General features: G+C 33.8%; 1 protein-coding gene across 2 annotated transcripts in view; it reads left to right on the top strand.

Annotated features, from left to right (window-relative positions):
• The window catches only part of LOC118192158 (alkylglycerol monooxygenase-like), a 93264-nt gene that overhangs the window by 47402 nt on the left and 27293 nt on the right, over positions 1 to 18569 (top strand). The window contains exons 2-3 of one of the 2 annotated variants that reach the window (XM_035363056.2): positions 7117 to 7244; positions 15776 to 15927. In XM_035363056.2, the coding sequence (XP_035218947.1) occupies positions 7117 to 7244; positions 15776 to 15927 (280 nt within the window). Of the gene's footprint in view, positions 1 to 7116; positions 7245 to 8372; positions 8510 to 15775; positions 15928 to 18569 lie in introns of those variants that run through there. The other variant, XM_035363057.2, reaches the window with a different exon arrangement.

Consider the following 18569-nt stretch of genomic DNA (forward strand, 5'->3'; position numbering starts at 1 on the left):
AGCTACCTATATTCTTTAAAAAATGTTACTTTTGAAATTAACGACTCAAAAGACAGGAAGACTAATATTGAGCCAGTAAAATCTTCAACTGCAGTGTGTTTTTCATACACTTACTAATTGTATAGTTAAATTACAAGTTTGTAATTAGTAGATTCAAGCAAATGAAAGATCAACTTATGTTATCACCTCAACTTAAGTTTGTGAATGATATTATTCTTAGTATGGCATTTTTGCCTAACTATAATAAATGTTCAACTTTTTATGTAAATACTATGAAACAGATATATGTATTTATGTGATCAGCTGTATGTTTGAATCTCTCCCTAATGATCAGCATTAAGTGCTGAATTATGTTTTTTTATAAATTATGTGCATGTACTAAGATGATAAAAGTAACTATGGAATTAATTTAGGCAAGGTCTGTTTTCTTAGTAATAATAGCTCAGCATTATGTATTGAAGTTTGATGAATCAGATATTAGTTTTACTGGAGTATAGTATTATGCTGCACTTTTCTGTTTATGTTCACTTTAATGTACTCAAGTGTGTATTTATTACTTCTTTGCATGTACTATGAAGGTTGATTCGTACTTGACAAGGATTTAGACTACTTAGCTTTACTTAATGATCATTTCGTGTATTATGTTTATCAGTTTTAGTTTTCATCTATTATGTATGCATTATTTAAGTGTTATGTATGCAGGTATTAGGGATCAGATTTCTGTACTCAGTATCATGTTTTTTTTTCTCATATTCAGTTTTGCACTTATCTCTGCATTATCCTGTCTGCAAGTACTACAAAAGAAACTGTAGATGCACGGTGTGCAATTTGTAAAACAACTCCAGTTTAAGTTTGCGCAAAGAACTAAATTATGCAGGAATTTGTTATCTTAGTGATAACAGGTTCACAATCTTTTAAATGTCTACGTTAGAGTCACGCACATGATAAGCAATCTGCGTTGAATTACGTTTGGGTGCTAGAATTTCTTTTAAACCTTTTTACTTCCTTGTACGAAGTAAAAAGGAAGTATTGTAATCGCGAAAAGTTTTAGGCAACATATTTCAACGAAAATATCCATTCTGACCGCTATCGAATGCAATTTAACGATGTTTTTGCGTGATATCTGTGCGTAAGGACAGAATAAAAGACACGTTTCCTCCAAAAAAATTATAAAAGTGCTTTAAAATTAATTCTGAAGAGAATTTTTCGTGGCGTCTGTACGAACGTATGTACGTATCTCGCATAACTCAAAAACGAGTAGCCTCAGAACGTTGAAATATTGTATATAGGACTGCTATAACATGTAGATGTGCACCTCGTATTTTGGTTGCAATCGGCCACACCAAACGTATATAAATATATTTATATATATATATCCACTCTGTTACCCGGCTCAGTGATTTCAGTATCTTTACTCTTATATGTACACTTACATTCTTATAGTACATTTTTTGCTTTAAAAGTGATTGAATTATGTTGTTTTTATCTTCCGGTTAAGGCAGGCATGCCTTTCGTAATTCTGGAAGCAATATTTGTACAATTATCAACAATTTAAAAGCTGTTTAAGTGCGGTTAAGTTTTAAATAACATGGCGGACATATTTGTTTACATTTGAAACAGCAGAATTGTAGATTTGTTGACAATCTAGAGACACTAAGCTTCGCTACACAAAAATAACGCCTTCATTTATTATTGCGAATTAAATCATGCTTAATCCTTTCTGGAATTTTTTCGAGGAAATAAGTGTTTAAGATTTACTTCGTAATTTTTAATGCAGATGTTTTGAGTTTTTATGTATTTTTGCCTTGTCGCGAAGTGAGAACTGAATTAATTGAATGAGAAATACTAAATCGTCTGTGAAAAACTGTTTCTTTTCTGTTTTGTTTCCTTAATTTCTTTCATACATCGTTTTAGCTTTATTATAGTATTTGAATAGAACATGTGGCAACGATAATTCTTCAAATGATATAAATTTTGTGCATTCAGAGTGTCGTTATAGTAAACAAATATAGTGAATTTTAAAGAGAGCATTTATTCTATTGTGGTTTATGTGCTGTGGACGAAGTAGATTTAATTCAATCCAATCAATTTAAATGAAATTCAAGAAAAAAAAATGCGTATAATTTATTATTCCGTACAAGGAAGTCATGTGGAGTACACATCAGATTTTTTTTATTTTAATATGGTTCTTCTTTTTTGAGCTTACTATGAGTAATAATTTAATAGGTTACGTCTTTCATGCAAGACCAATGATATCACAAACAGCACAAGAAATACATAACAGCCGTGTCAGGATTAGCATTCGCATGTAGACATTTGGCAAGTCCGGACAGTCCACAACAGTTAATTTTCCAGGCTGAGTCCTTACCTTACTTTATCTAATACAAGTTTCTGTTCTATTCAAACAGCGATTCTTAAAAATCTTTTGATTGTTTTTGCTTAATTTTAAGTAGTTCCTAACACGATACTCTTTCCCCGAACAACAATATCCAAGCTTACATATAGACATTACGAGGTTTTTAGCTGTCTATTCGGCTGCGTTCTCGGGGCAGGGTGGAGTACAGAGTAGATGGTTTCTGCAGGAAGAAACACTGTGAGGCTACGGCCAGGTCAGTGGTCTTTCTTGGGGGCGATCACTCACTTACTCACTTTCAAAGTAATTATATTTGTAATTTCGTTAACTACGCAAATTGATATTGACAAAATAATGAAAATTTTGAAGGTTTTTTTAAAAATAATTTTACTCCAGAGTTGTTTATCGATAAAACACTCATAGCAGATTGCATTCATTGTTACCATTAACTGAACTTTTTCTCGAAAATGGACTTTAAAAGATGTAATATTTCTCACTACTTTGCCTATTATAAAATGTCGAGGAACCTAGGGAACTAAGTAGCGAATTATCGCTGAGTTCCATTAATGACTACAGAGATGTGAGAAGGGTTCACATAAGCTTTTATTCACACAAAGAAAGAATAACAGATGGCCCCCTTTTCGGACTTACAGGAAAGCCTCTCCTCGGACTTTTTAAATAAGTATAAGAAAATAAGAACCTAGTCTAATACTAAACTAAATAGACTTAGCTGAAACTAGGCACAAATGCCTAGCGTAGCTGGCTGTTAAATTAAACTAGCCGGTGATTATCAACTGGCACGTATAATACGGCCGAGCATAATAGATTCAAGAGCAAAGTAGCCAGAAAGCATCCCACGTCAGTAAGGACTCCTAAGCACCAGGTTGGGTGCGCCTACGTGGTCATGCAAGCTGGGGCTACTGTAACAGAATGGAAAGGGAAGCTGCGTGAACACAATAGTGTGTTTCAGGGAGAAGCTGTGGCCATAGCTCAAGCCATCCGCTATGCGCTCAATCAAAATTTTTATAGAGCTTCCATTAAAACTGACAGCCTCTCCTCTCTCCCCACTATTAGCAACCCAGAATATTCCTCGGCCATAATCACAGAAATCCGAAATGATCTACTTGAAATCCAAAATAGGAACATTAGAATAGGTTGGGTGAAGGCCCACGCCGGACATGACGGAAATGAAACGGCGGACCGCCTTGCTAAAGAGGCTGCCACAGGAGAGGCACACACCCATGTCAACATCCCCTGGCCTATTTCCCACCTGAAAAAGTCACTCAGACTCAAAGCTACGGCACAATGGCAGGAAGAGTGGGATTGCAGCACAACAGGCCGCAGGACGTACTATCATTTTGGGTATGTAGACCCGATGTGGTTAGTCACCAACCCACAGCTGGTTAGGTATATTACCGGACACGGCCCATTTCCAGAGTACTTCCACAGATTTGAAATCAGTGCAACAGACAAGATACACATGCGGAGAAGTAGGCACTCCGGAGCACTACCTTAGCTGCTCACTCACCACTGCAACGCACGTCAGATTCCCTATCACAAATCAACACCTCTTTCCGAAGTTTCTAGTGAAACAACGACTTCTAACAATTAAGATCAGTAAGATGATGGAAAAACTGTCTGAACTGGATAAGGACCTCTGCCAAGTCGTATAGTATTATCTTAAAACATAAGAGTACTGGGTCTATCCATTCTAATGACTCATGTATAATGTGTCTTATAATACTACGTTTGTATTCAGTGAGTGGGAATTCGTCATATATGAGAATAATTCAACGTATGTTTATATGCAGATGTAATGTACTCAAAGTATAATATAATGTACTCAAAGATGTAACGTAATCAAGTATAATTCACCATATATGTGAATATTTCAACGCATATTTATATGTAGATGCAATGTACTCAAAGTATAATGTGTATGCAATGTATCTCTCATGTATGCGTATCTACTTATCTATAAATATGTATTTAGTATTACCATGTATGTGTTACGTATATCTAATAGGTGACTTTACCTATCCGAGTGAACTCTTCATAATTATAATACGCGTAACGCGTGTCAATGCGCAATGTGCACCACTCTATCTACTTACACAGGAATATGTATATATTTAATTTATTTCTGTAACTGCAATATGCATTTAATGAGGCGACCTTATAATACCCAGGTCACTTCGTTATAAACATAACGTATGCGTATCTACTTCTCCATATGTAGTATTTATTTACCTCTGTATGTGTATTGTGTATCCAATGTAAGAGACTTATTTATCCAAATTAATTCATGATAAGCATCATGCGTATTTACTCATCTTATAAGGTATTTCTCCCACTTTCCTAGTGTCCTTCATGGTATTCCAGAGGTCCGTGGTTGGATTCCCGGCAAAGCCGGTTGCTATTTTTCATCTTTTTTGCCTCTAAAAAAATCCTAATGACTCTACAAGTGGCGCCCGAGCTAAAAGGGTTGCGGATGATGATTCTCCGCACCCAGGATTTGGCGACTAGGTCCAATAAAACCCTAGTCGCCCTTTAAAAAGGGGAGTATATAAGGTATTTCTCCCACTTTCCTAGTGTCCTTCGTGGTGTAACGGTAGCATGGTGGGCCGGTATTCCAGAGGTCCGTGGTTCGATTCCCGGCGAAGGCGGTTGTTATATTTCATCTTTTCTGTCTCTAAAAAAATCCTAATGACTCTACAATCTATGTATAAGTTTATTATATAATTTTTTCCCCCTATATACCCCTGCATGTCCCGTAATGTGTATCCTGTGTACATGATATACTCAATAAGCTGTATATAATATACTCAATGTACAAACTATATATAACATGCTCAATACGCGATGCAAATTCAATGTGTATCTAATAACAATGTGTACCTATACCCAATGTGTATCTAAAAGCGTATGTGTATTTAATAACGTATGTGTAATCACTCATCCATGTATATGTTTTTATCTATCTACCCCTGCTTGTGTAATGTGTTCCCAATGTAGATGACCTCATTTATTTAAGTAAAATCATCAATTATTATTCAATGCATACCCAATGTATGTATACCTATATATCCATATATATGTATTTATTTATCTACCCCAGTATGTGTAATGTGTATCTAATAGATGACTATGCATATCCAAGTCAACTCTTTATAATAATTATATGTGTAACGTGTATCAGTGCGCAACGTGTGTAATAACTTAATAACATAGGCTGTATATAATACACTCAATACGCAATGTATATTCAATGTGTATCGAACGTATGCGTACGCACTTATTCATGCAAATGTATACCCCTGTATGTATATCTAATATAGGTGACCTTATTTATCCAAGTCAAACAATTATAACCTTCATTATATGTTTCTAAGTATGCATGTTTACTCAATCATATTTATGAATTAATTTAATTACCCCAATTAGTGTAACATCTGGATGTACTATATACTTAATGCATAATGCGTCTCCAACATGCATTTAATGTATGCATGTTTATTTATCCCTGTATCAGTATTTCTTTATTTATTTATGCATGTTTGATGCTAGTGTAATCCAAGTTATAGGTGATTTTATATATCCTATGATTTGTCTTCCACGCGTCGCATTTTGCGACGAGTACTGTATTCTCTACTATGTGCTAATGTATCCTGAACCGTATAACGTTATATATTTACCCTGTATTATATTAAGTAGCTACAACATATATATATATATATAATGTATATAATCAGTGTTATATCACGTGTATCCCTATATGCAGTGCTCATATTTCTGTGCATATTTTAATGCATATTTTAAACGCACTTCAAGGTATATTTTAAGCAAGTCATACATTGTCAAAGTATTATTCAATGTAACAATATATGTAACTATTATCACGGTGTTATCACGGTCACCGTAGGAAATCTTGTAATATGTATCTTGAACGACGTATAAGACACTGTGTTTATAAATATAATCAATGCATACTAAATCGGCGAGGCGTCAGTGTGCCCCCCTTTTGACATCTGGGGCTGCTCCAGTTAATGGTGGACGTGGTACTGTACTGATTAACCAGTATGGTAGAGGCACAGTGCCCACGCCCCCCGTCACTTGTACTTGTACTTGAACTTCCTTTAAATACTTCTTCTAACTCATTTGCATTCAAAGCAATTCTAAAAACTCATCCTGGTAGGGAGTCGTAAGTGGGAAACAAGAATTGACAGGAAAAGGTTTCAAAATTTAAAATAAAAAAAAAAAAAAAAAAAAAAAAAAAAAAAACTTTTATAAAATTAACATACAGATTACAAAGAAACCACCACTTTCAATGAAAATGGTTCATATATAAATACTTTTAATTGAATAATACAGAATAAATAAATTAATTAAATGATATATTTTTGCTTACGCTGTCTTATACGAAGTTCCTAATACCCGAGAAGTGAAAAAGGAACTTGTGAAAAAGAAACTTTAAATATATTTTTTGTCAATGTATGTTTAATTTGGAAATGATCCTTTTCATTGTAGATGATGCCTACGTTTAATTAATTTTCTTTAATTCATGTTTAAAATGTAAATATTTCTTATCTAAAAGTTCAATTTAATAGCCTTTTTTCTGGATATAAGTTAAGCACTGCGTTTTTGATAGAAGTAATACTTGTAAAATTTCTTGAGATATTGCTTTCCACTCCTAATATTCCCAAAGTGGAAACGGATCACATACGATTCATAGTTTTAATATGAAATTATTCTTTTTCTTGTAGGTGACGCCTTTATTATTCTACACTGTTCTTCTGGAGCAGGTAATCCGCTACTATCAAAAGAAACCTTTCTGGAGAATCAGCGATACTATGTCCAATGTCTTCCACGGATTCCTAATGGAACTATCCAAGTAAGAATTTTCCTCTCATAATATAAAAATTTTCTTTCTTCATATTCATTCTCATATTCTATTCTCTTTCTTCATAGTCATTCTCATATTCATTCTTTGTAATAAATTGTGTCTCTCCACGAACAGAAGCTACCAGACAAGAAATTATTTATCTAACACTACAAATATATTACGTATTTCATTACTTGAGCAGAAAATACTAAAAGCTTAACATTTTTATTTTAGAATTTAGAATTTAGTATTTTAGAATTTAGAATAACACTTTCTTTAATTTGTTAGCCTTCTAGTGTTTGTAAACTACTTGTCTGTGAAGTCACGTTATTATGTTTTTGCGCTTTGGTTTCAAATCAAAAAATTCTGTTTGTGGAAAGTTTAGTTTTTGTAACCTAAACGAGTGCATTTCAATTAATAATTAAATATAATCACGAATAAAAACAAAGCATAAGGAGCAATTTGTAGAGTCACCTGACTCACGTTTCTGTGATTACGTAGGAAAATTACATTGTAGAGACATTAAGTACTTTTTGGAAGCGGGAGAAGTGAAAAATGAGCAACGCCTTCGCCGAGAATCGAACCACGGACCTCTGGAATACGCGCCCAGCGTGCTGACCACTACACTACGAAGGCATGCTAAGAAGGCGGGAGAAATACCTTATAACATCTTTAGGAGAAAATCAAGGATTTTAAAATGTAATAATAACGATACAGTGTGACCTCTCATGAGAGACACCTGTGAACATAGAATATCTCTATTTAAAGGACACACTTCTCGACCCAGTTCCTTAGTATAGGAGTCCCGATGTGTTAATTATGTAAGAGAACCTCTATTTAAAGCCTATTACAGAGATTAAAAATTATTTCAAATAAATATTATATTTCTACTCAAAATTCAGATAATGCTCGCATGACAAGATTTTAAAAGAATTTACTGCAGGAAGATAAAGTTCCTAGTAGTAAAGATGTTCAAGGATCAAATCTTGTGATTAGACAGATGGCGTTTGTCAGTTAGAAGGAGGTTAAGGTAGAGGTATTGAAATTGCCGACAGACAGCTAATGATAGAGATGAAAGGTACTTCTATTCTCAAGAAAACTTCTTTTAACTTAGCATTTCAATACTTACAATGTAAACATTAATCGGAGCAGAAGGCGTACAGTGAAAATTATGGAAGGAACTGGAGTACAGGATTTCCTGCAAAAAGATGTGCTATGTCCTAATTGTCTTTAAATGACATGTGTCTTTGTCCCTCGCTTTTTTATCATGAAAGGTGTTTCTCGAACATTTATTTACAAAATTTTATTTGGGTGAAGGGAATGTTTTTAAAGTTTATTATTTATTATTTATTATTTAAGTATTTTTAATATTTTGAACAGAACAATGCCTTTTTAAAGAAGTTATTTAATCTTTATAAGTGTCTTTTCAGAAGTATGTTTCTTATTCTGAGATAAATAATTGGAATTCCCATTTTAAGGGAATGAGATCTGAACAAGTGCCTCTTAAGCAGATGCGTTTCTTATGCAAGTCAAAAGGGTTTGAGGAAAAAGTATTGCTAACACTGAGCGTATACCTGTAAGGTGAGATCTTTCAGCTACAAGAGAATTCTATATTTACAATAGACACCTTTGAAAATTCAGTATTATGATTATATTAGAAGGTAAATGAGATATGAATAACATGGGCGAAACTTATATGAGAAGTTGAATTCAAAATATTTTAAAGAAACAGTTTTTAAATTTAGAACTGCAATTTTTCTCCCATTTAATTCTAATTAACTTAGTGAAGTAAACGTTACGTTAGTTGAAAATGTATTTTAAATTCGTTTTAAGATTAAATCTATAACATCCCTATTACTATTTATTGTGTTACATTATGAACCGTGTGACTACTTGTCGTAGCATAACCTTAAAAGGTTATGCTACGACAAGTAGTCACACGATTGAAACGTTCCCATGTTAGTAGTCACACCATTGATTTGAAAAACTATGATAACAAATTAGAAATTTTATCTTTCAATGAAAAATTTCAAGTTCTTCATGTAGCATGGACTGAAAACCCTTAGTTTCGGTGAACTAAATGAAAAATTTGGAATTACTGAGAAACGAAAAGAAAGTTGTTAAAAGACAGAGATTAAGCAAAGAAACTATAGATAAAGAATGAAAATAAAACTTAAGTAAAATTTAGGAAGAAGGAGAACCAGAAGTCGACCATATTATAATTGACTGTTTATACTCTATGAGAGAAAAACAATATCTATACATCGAATGCTTCTTCGCGAAAACGAAGGAGGAATTTTCGAAAGCTTAATTGTTGATTGACGCATCAAATGGTTATCTATAGAACTTGTTGTTACACATATATATAGATTACCTAATATATAGATAAACTAATATTTGAGGCATCATAAACAGCGGAACTTCGAGTAGTTGCGGACTATGTCGATAAATTTAATAAAATTTGTGATTGCTGTGAATTTAAAGATATATATAGCAGGGTTGCCAGTATCTATGTATATATGATCGACATTTTTTTCGTTAAATTATGTTTCTGTCTACTATTATAATCTTGACATTTAACATATTTAAAATTGAATTTTGTATATTAATAAGTATCAGTGGGCGAGAAGGTATTAATAATATATATTAATTGAAAAGTAGCTACAAAAAGTACATATTAAAATTTATTTTATTATCTTATTATTAATGGAAGTCTGTGTCACCATGTCTTTAATCAAGCTTTGCTAATTTTATGCGTATTCAGGCAAAGATAATGATAATCAGTCTTCAGTATGAGAATCAATAAATATGGAACGATGCTTAGTCTTCTTGCAGTTTAAATATGTAAAGACTGATTCGCATAAGTATGTAGATCCGAAAAAATAGTAGATATATTTCTTAAATATGGTGATACTGGGGTCTTTCCTCACTGACGTATTTCCAAAACTCTTCTTCAAATTCTTTGGCCTTTTTCTTCAAATTCTTTGTTAGATTCGTTCCTAGACTTATAATTTAATTTTCTAATGCGTTTTTCTCTCTCTCTCTCCATATATATATCCCAGAATGACTCTTAGTCTCAAAACGTGATCTTCATTTTTCTTTTGAGTCTGTTTCCATTCTGAAAAAGTAAGATGTTATTATTTCACGTTTAATCTGCGCATTTGATTAATTAGCAAACTAAACTTTTAAAAGCAATAGATGCAGTTTTTAAGAATATTATTTTTTAAATTATTTTTTTCCTAAAAATAAAAGTGCATTTAATTAACGATATATCTAATTAAAAGCATTAAATATTTCTATAGAATTACATTACATATTTTTTCACTTTTTTAAATCTGCAGAAGATAAATAACGTTCCAATGTTAGTCTAAAAGCATATTTATCTGATAGCCTATAAAATGTTTCACTATTTCACTTGAGCCATCTCCATTGATAATCTCTGCTGATAAATCATATTAAGATTTAAAAGAGCTCTTTAGGGAGATCGTTAAAATCTGAACGCTTTAAGATTTCTTTTTTCAATATTAAATACGTCAAATATATTTGCGTCAATATATTTTACATTTAAATCCTTTTTAAAAGGAAGGGACAGATATCGTATAACAACTTCTTCAAAACCCGGAAATCTGATCTTACAATCTTTAACAACCTTTTTTAATTTCTGTAACGTATATTATGATTATAATTTTGATGTTTTTATAGGTAATCGGACGTATCTGGGATAGTATTCCAACTATTCTGTGAAAGTTTTCTATTAGCATTAAAATTTTGCTTTATATACATTCAATTCGGTCTTGTTTGTATCAGCAATTCTAAATTTAAAATTCTTAATGTAAATGTTTTGAAAAAACGACAAATCACACAGCCAGGTTTGATAGTATAAATTTGCACACTTTCTAACTTGTTCTTTTAGACACTTTTTATCTTAGTTCATAGACCACGAAATCATGGCAGGAATTTACACTGGTGTGCAAAACTTAAGCAACAGGTGTTCTTTTTGGCATAAATAACTCCACGAGAAATCATCTGAGAGACATGAAATTCAGAATTAAGAGACAGCATTTTGTATTTAAACGATGACGAAAGCATAATTGCTCTAAAAATGAATAGAATGCATACAGTATGGAATCAAACAAAAACAGGCTTTATTGAACTCATAGTATCGTTATACATGATTTTCTGTACAAGAGGAAGAACAACAAGCAGGTGTTCCTTAGTATGGGATATGCCCTCCCCTTACTGCAATGGTTGCTTCGAACGGTCTCTCCATACTCAGCATCAGATTGTCCAACAGATCTTGAAGAGTGCCCATTACTCAATCAACATCTGTTTCAGTTGCTGGGTGTTCCCCGGAGGATGTAATCGTGTCACAAGCGTCTCTCTAAAGCATCCCACACATGTTCTATGAGGTTTAAATCAAGGGAGCACGCTGGCCAATTCATCGTGTGATATCTTCAATTTTCAGAAGCTTCTGAACAGCAAGAGTCCGGTGTGGCGTGCATTGTCATCCATAAAAACGAAGTCTGCTCCAATGGCACCTCGGAACAGACGCACATGGGGAAAAGATCACCTCCTGACGATAGCGATCTCCGATTACAGAACTTCTGTCGAAAACGTGGAGCTCTGTCCTCTCGTTCAGCATAATGCCAGACGAGATCTTCAAGACACTGTAAAGGTCTCTTTCCGTAATGTTACTGAGATTAAACCGTGTCCTGACCTCTCTCCAAATCAATTTGTGTTGAGAATCTCTTGTGGCACTAAAGCGATTTTCATCCGTAAGGAGGATACGACTCCATTGATGAGATGTCCATTTTTGCGCTCCTTGAACCACTGTAAACGGTGATGCCGATGGCCAACTTTCAAAGGGATGCAGCGTTCAGAACGGCAGGCGCATAGGCCATTTTTGTGAAGGTGTTTGGACAGAGTAAACCACGACAATTGTCGCCCGTTGCTGTTCACAGTTGTTGAGCTGTGGAGCTTGCTGACTGGTTTCGGACTCTTTTCGTCTGCAGGACTATATATCGGTTATTTGCTGCAGTTCTTTTCCTGGGACGGCCACCACCAACCTTTCTAATAGCTGTACCTATGGTTTGGAAGACTTTCTAAATGCGCGAAACGCCACTTTTGTTGATTCCGATCTCTTCAGCTATACTGGTAACACTTCGCCTCTACTCCAGATTTTAGATCATTCTTCCACGTGTGAAGTCATCCAGATCATTTCTTCTGGCCATATTTCACGAAAGAACTCCTTGCTCTTGCAGCGAATGTCTTTAATTGCATCTCCATCCTTCCTTTTATGATAATCTCGAGTTGAGCGCCCCGACTGTACGCGTTTTGCGTACGCTCACGTAGCCTGTGACATTTTTTTCTTGACATTTGCATACGCATGTCCTTTTTACTGAATTGCGTGTTCATTTTACTGAACGCAAGAACCCCTTTTTAACAATTTCATGGCTATCTGAATAAATTTACATTGTTGCTTAAGTTTTGCACACCAGTGTATTTCCACTTAGTCACCTTACATGGTATGTAATAATATTTACGACTGTCTTTCATCAAGTTGCAGTTGGAACAGACACTGTTTGAAGGAACTTCCCTGAATTGAATTAACAATTTTGACGTCTATTATTTCTTTTCCTGGCTAATACTCGTTAGTAAAATATGTGGTAATAACACACAAAACTTCGAGATTCATTATTTTGGCATAAATTTCTAAATTTATGTATGGAGGCTATCATGGCTTCTGTTCTCTCTGTTGTTGTTCAAACTAACTTAAAAAGTGGTAGTTCCAAATTACTGTGAAAGATTTTTAAATAGTTGAAGGTAGCTACGTCTCTAGTCTTTTCGTTCAAAGAAATCATATAGAACCATTCTCTTTTAAATGTATAGTCTTTAAAAATTGTAGGAGAAAGGTAAGCAATTGTTCTAAGTCACTTACATCCATGATTCATCAAATTCAAAGAGAAAACAAGAATATTTATTAATCGTTATATAACTGTTCTCTTAGTGTTTTAATCCGCCATTTACAGTATTTCGAGAAGAATTGCATCATCAATTGTAGCAATAATTTTAAACTTTTCTTAGTATCATTAAAAAATGAATTTGTTATTCCAAGAAAGTTTCCATTATAAATTTCCGTCAGGAAGTGGTGTAATTTAAAATTTATTTTAAGTAAGGCTGACTTTGAATTATGCATTAGACAATGCTCGGGATTTCACCATGAGGTTTTTCAAAAGTATTTTTGAACCCTTTCTTACATGAGCCTTAAGATCCCTAATTACATTTTTCCTCAGGTCACTATTTGGTGGCTAATATGTTTGATACTTGTTACGTAAAATTTAAGAATGCTTCTTACACTTAAATTTTTGCACAACAGTAGCATTAAGAAGAATTTGCACTGTTTGGCAACACAAAAAAATGCTACTACGGTAACAGTAAAGGAGTCCCGTATGTATGAATTACCACTAAGATGCCGGTGCGTATTGAAATCGTCTCCTGCCTGCTGTGATGCACAGAAAATCCTTTTGCGATCGGCCCTTGCATGTTGAAATTATCTCCTATCGTCTGTTGATCAACCAAAAATAGTTTGCTATCCACCCCGTCGTAAGTGTCTTCTTTTTAATGTTTTAAATTAAAATTTGTCTTCTTATACGATTCTTTTGCGTATTAGTACCCATTAAAATGAATAGCAGAAGAAAATTCATTAGCATTTGATTACTTTTTTGCAATTTTGATTGATAAATGTTGTTCCTTAATATGAAAGGTCTTCTCAGCCGTTACTGAAAGGATAATCTGGAGAGATATTTTTTAACTTTACATAATAAATATCAAACACATTATCCTAAAAATAGTGGCCTGGAAAAAAAATTAGAAATCTAAAGACTCAATTAAGAAAGAGCTCAACAAAATATTTTTGAAAACCCCATGCTGAAATCACACGCATTGTCTAGCGCATTATTGAAAGTAAGCCGTGTTAAAAAATTGTAAAACACTTCCTGACGTGGAACTTATAAAAGAAACTGTCTTAGAAATGTCGGATTCACTTTGAACGATTTTTAAGAGCAAATTTGAAATTATTGCTGCAAATGAAAATCAACATTTCTTTCGAAATACTGTAATACGGTAGACTGAAAAAAAAATAAGTGAAAATGTCAGCGAACAATTATGAAACGACATTAATAAATGTTCTTATTTTCTCCTTCAATTTTATGAATCGACTGGTATAAGTAACATAGCACAACAGGTTATTTTTACTCGTTTTGCAAAGATTATATGTTTAAGAAGAATTGTTGGGTATGATTTCTTTTGAAGAAAAGAAGAAAAGAGAAATCTTCAACTCGTTTAAAATTTTCCTCACTAATTTGAAACTAGCATTTTTTAAGTTAGTTTCAGTAACGACAGAAGTGATAGGCTTAGCTTTTCTATAAGATGATGCGCAACCAAACGTCAAAGTTTTAATATACCAAAGATGCGCTGGCGGAAAGTTTTCAGAAGTGCTAATAACAATTCATGCGAGGAGTCAGTATTAACGGCATTGAGCTTTATAGGCTTTTAGTGATTGGAAGTCAAGATACTTTAAAAATGGGAAAATGGTAATTGTAATGCATCGATGATGTCTTAACTGTTCGAAGAGAATTACGAATTTAATTAACGGTAAGGTAACAATTTTCAGTAGATTAAACTTTCGGCCAAAAAAGCGAAAAATTCTGCTCTTGCGAAATTTCTTCTCTGATTAACAACTTGCTGCAGATGCAGATGTCGGGGGATTAGGGATATATTATTTTCTTGCTCTCACCCCGAATGCAACTTTGAGCTGCATCCTATGGACTAAAGCGTGATCTGGAGCTTGAAGTGCCATTACAGCGAGCAGCTCATTTTAGCATTTTTGGAATAGCACCGCAACTTGTTCGATTATAACATTTCACTTCTAGATGGAATGCTAGCTCTAGAAAAGTCTTGACGAATTATTACAGAATCAACCATCGAAACTGTTTTTGGTACGTACGCTTTATACGGCACAGTGGAACTGGAAAAAATGAACAACAAATTTAATGTCCGATCGCATTTTGGATACAGAATGATTTGCGCTCAATGTAGCTATGAACGTGAAAAACTACTTTAAAATCCTTTCGACAATCGCGTTATCTTTTGCTTTTCGTTCTTACGATCTTCCGATGTAGCGCAGGGTTATCTAAAATATAAGCTCAACAGGAATAATTAGCACGTATTAAGTGCTTAAAGAAAGAGTCATAAAATAAGTGGGGTATCTCGATTAATCATACAGCTCTTGTCTGTTGGAATAGAACGTATATAATGTGTCCTCGACAAGAGCAGTGAATGCATTGTAATTAAAGGATTTTTCTCACTTTCATTTTTACTTGCAGTTTCTTTCCTTTCCTGTTCTATTTCTGATATATCTGCTATAATTCAGATTTTTCTCTTGCCTACTCAATTAACACTTAGTAAGTTTTTACATCAAGTTAATATATTCTCACAAATTAACGAAATACGATTAATAATCCTAAAACTATTACTTACAGAATTCCATTCAAAGGAGCTGAAGTTTGGGTGTACGCTTGGATCTACAAAAACTACAGACTCATTGAACTACCTTGGGATTCCCCGTGGACGTGGATTCTCTGTTGGTTTCTTACAGATTTTGGCTATTACTGGATGCACAGAATGATACATCGTAAGCTTCACTACTTTTTACATGGATGCTAATCAATGTTTCACTAAGTTGTAAAATTTTTTCCACTAAATTTCAGAATAATATTGTAGAATCATCAAGTTATTTTTAAGCAGGAGACTTGAAAAATAAGCAATGCCCTCGCCGCGACTCTAATCATGGACCTTTCGAATACGCGCCGAGCGGGCTGACCATTACACCACGAAGGCATGCTAAGAAGGTGGGAGAAATACCTTATATACTTCTCCATTTAATGGGCGACTGGAGTTTAGGGGACCCAGTCGCCAAATCCTGGTGGTGATGAATCATCATCCACCGCCATTTTTAGTTCGGGCGCCACTGTAAAGTCAATAGGCTATTTGAAGCAGAAGACATGAAAAATGAGCAATGGATTCACCAAACTCGAATTACAACATTATATGAAGATTCTGAAACTATTAATGCTGTAATTTCGCTAAATAGGTTTTAATTACATGTTAGTTTAAACACTTTTATTTAGAAAAGATATGTTTAAAAAAATTAAAAATATTTCCTAATTCTATTTTACCAATGAAAATTTCTATTTTTCTACAATAGAATTAATAATAAATGAATATAAAATCATTTATTAATAATAAGTAGATAATGAAGCTTGTTAAGTCTGTAAGAGTTATTCTTTGCTTTTAATCTTGGGAGTCAAAAATAAGCTAGCTTTAATTAATGATCTTTTTTCTAAATATGTCTGATATCGAATTCAGATGACATGGTTAAATTAGATTTCCGTTGGGTGGATTTTTGCGTACTGTAAATCATCTGCTAAACTAGTAAATAAAATAAATTGTGGGGTCAGCATTGCATATGTTTAATACCTGAGCCTGCAGATTATCATTGTTATTGATCTTCCACTAAATGTATAATATTTCCGCAACGTACCAAATACTAAGTATACAAAAATTTGGTAGGAATTCTCTTCTTCTTTAAGATATGTTCTCGTGCTGTAACTGGAAGCAAATGCGGCTAGCGATCGAGGCGTCCGGAGCTTAAATTCCACGAAGTCATCGCTGATTTTTCATGTTTTCCGCTTTCGAAAAATTCTAAAATTACTCTATAATTAGCGATCGAAATATTGGACGATAGTTTATCATTTCCTGGCTTTGGCGACTGGGTAACATTCTTCTCAGTTGCTGTCTAGGTGGGGGAGACTGTAAGGAATTCTCTTCCTCCTTATCGCATATCTTCGTGATGTATATATGGAATTTGAATACCTGCGAATATTTAAATACCTGATTTTTCATATTTTGCTCGCAAAATGAACCTAATTACTCCGCCCCCCGTATATGCTGTTTTTCCAGCCATTTTCTGTGCTACGACATCTGAACTAAAATATGATGAACTTTAATTTTTCATCATTTGAATTTGGTCGATAAGGTTTTGTGCCTCTCTCCGGTCGACCTTAACTAGAGAAAATATAATATAAATTAGCCTATTTCTCTGGGTGTGCTGTTGAGATGTAAATAGTTGGAGCTTCCTCCTAGTAATTAGAAAGTTGGTGAATCGACTCCTGGAGAGGGCACTGTGACGTAAGCAACTTTTGAGATGGAGGAATAATAAGACCAATTGTCTTTTAAATATTTATTTTAAAACTAAAACAAAGATTTCTGTGTTAAATAAAAGTAAAATATCAGTACTGTATCAGTACTTCTACCCACGGCATTTTTTTGAACAAAAGCCTCTTCCTTTTTTTACGTTTTCGTCATAAGGAAACCGCACAGAGAAGGTACTTTTCAGTCATCTCTCATAAATTCTTGGCTGAGAAACTGAAAGAAAATGAAAAATATAAATGCTGTTGAGGAATAAGAAGAGAAGGTTAGGTTAAATTATTTGAATACGACAACGCCACGAGGATTATTTTTCTAAGAGGAAAGATGCCTTCATGGAGAACTTCTCAGGAAAACTAGCTCGTATTAACGTTACACATGGCGGAAACTACAAAAATCAACTGTTGCAAATTAAGAGGAATGCAATGTTACTAGTAGCAAGAAAACTAATTTATTTTATAAGAATTCAAGCTACAAAACAAGTGATAAATGAAGCTACTAGAAGAATAAAACACAAGTACCGTCCATCTTTAGAATTTGTAGTCTCGTTGCCTATTTTGAATAGACAATACTTTACTTTCTTAAAAAAGTGCACAGAGTAGCGATCTCCAACGCCAGCCATGCAGCCAGCCCTTTTACTTGGGGTCGACTCCAAACTAGGTCGAACTATCAGCATTTAGCGGTCTAAACCACTCGGTCACTGATGGGGTGAGGAAGAGAAGGAATGCGAAATGTAAATTTAAGCAGGCTTATTTAGTAGAACTTCTGACGGTACACGTAAAATGAAAAATATGAACTCGCAATTCGTAGAAAATGATTTATAAATATTGTACATCAAAAATAGTCTCGAAACGAAAGTATTCACAAAAGCTTAAATAGACTTGTATAATAGCTTTAAGACTTCACTTCTTCTACAACTTCATTTCAAAAGCTATTTCAAACTAGCTATCTTTCTTCAAAAGAATACTTCAGAAGAAAACTCAGATCAGTATATTTCAAATACATTAAAATAAGCTTAGAATTCTGCTTAAAAATAAGCTTACTAATAAGCTTAAGTTACTAAAATAA

Source organism: Stegodyphus dumicola, chromosome 4, assembly GCF_044657685.1.
Source record: "Stegodyphus dumicola isolate Sdum_Otavi_A_Nest chromosome 4, ASM4465768v1".
Classification (NCBI taxonomy): domain Eukaryota; kingdom Metazoa; phylum Arthropoda; class Arachnida; order Araneae; family Eresidae; genus Stegodyphus; species Stegodyphus dumicola.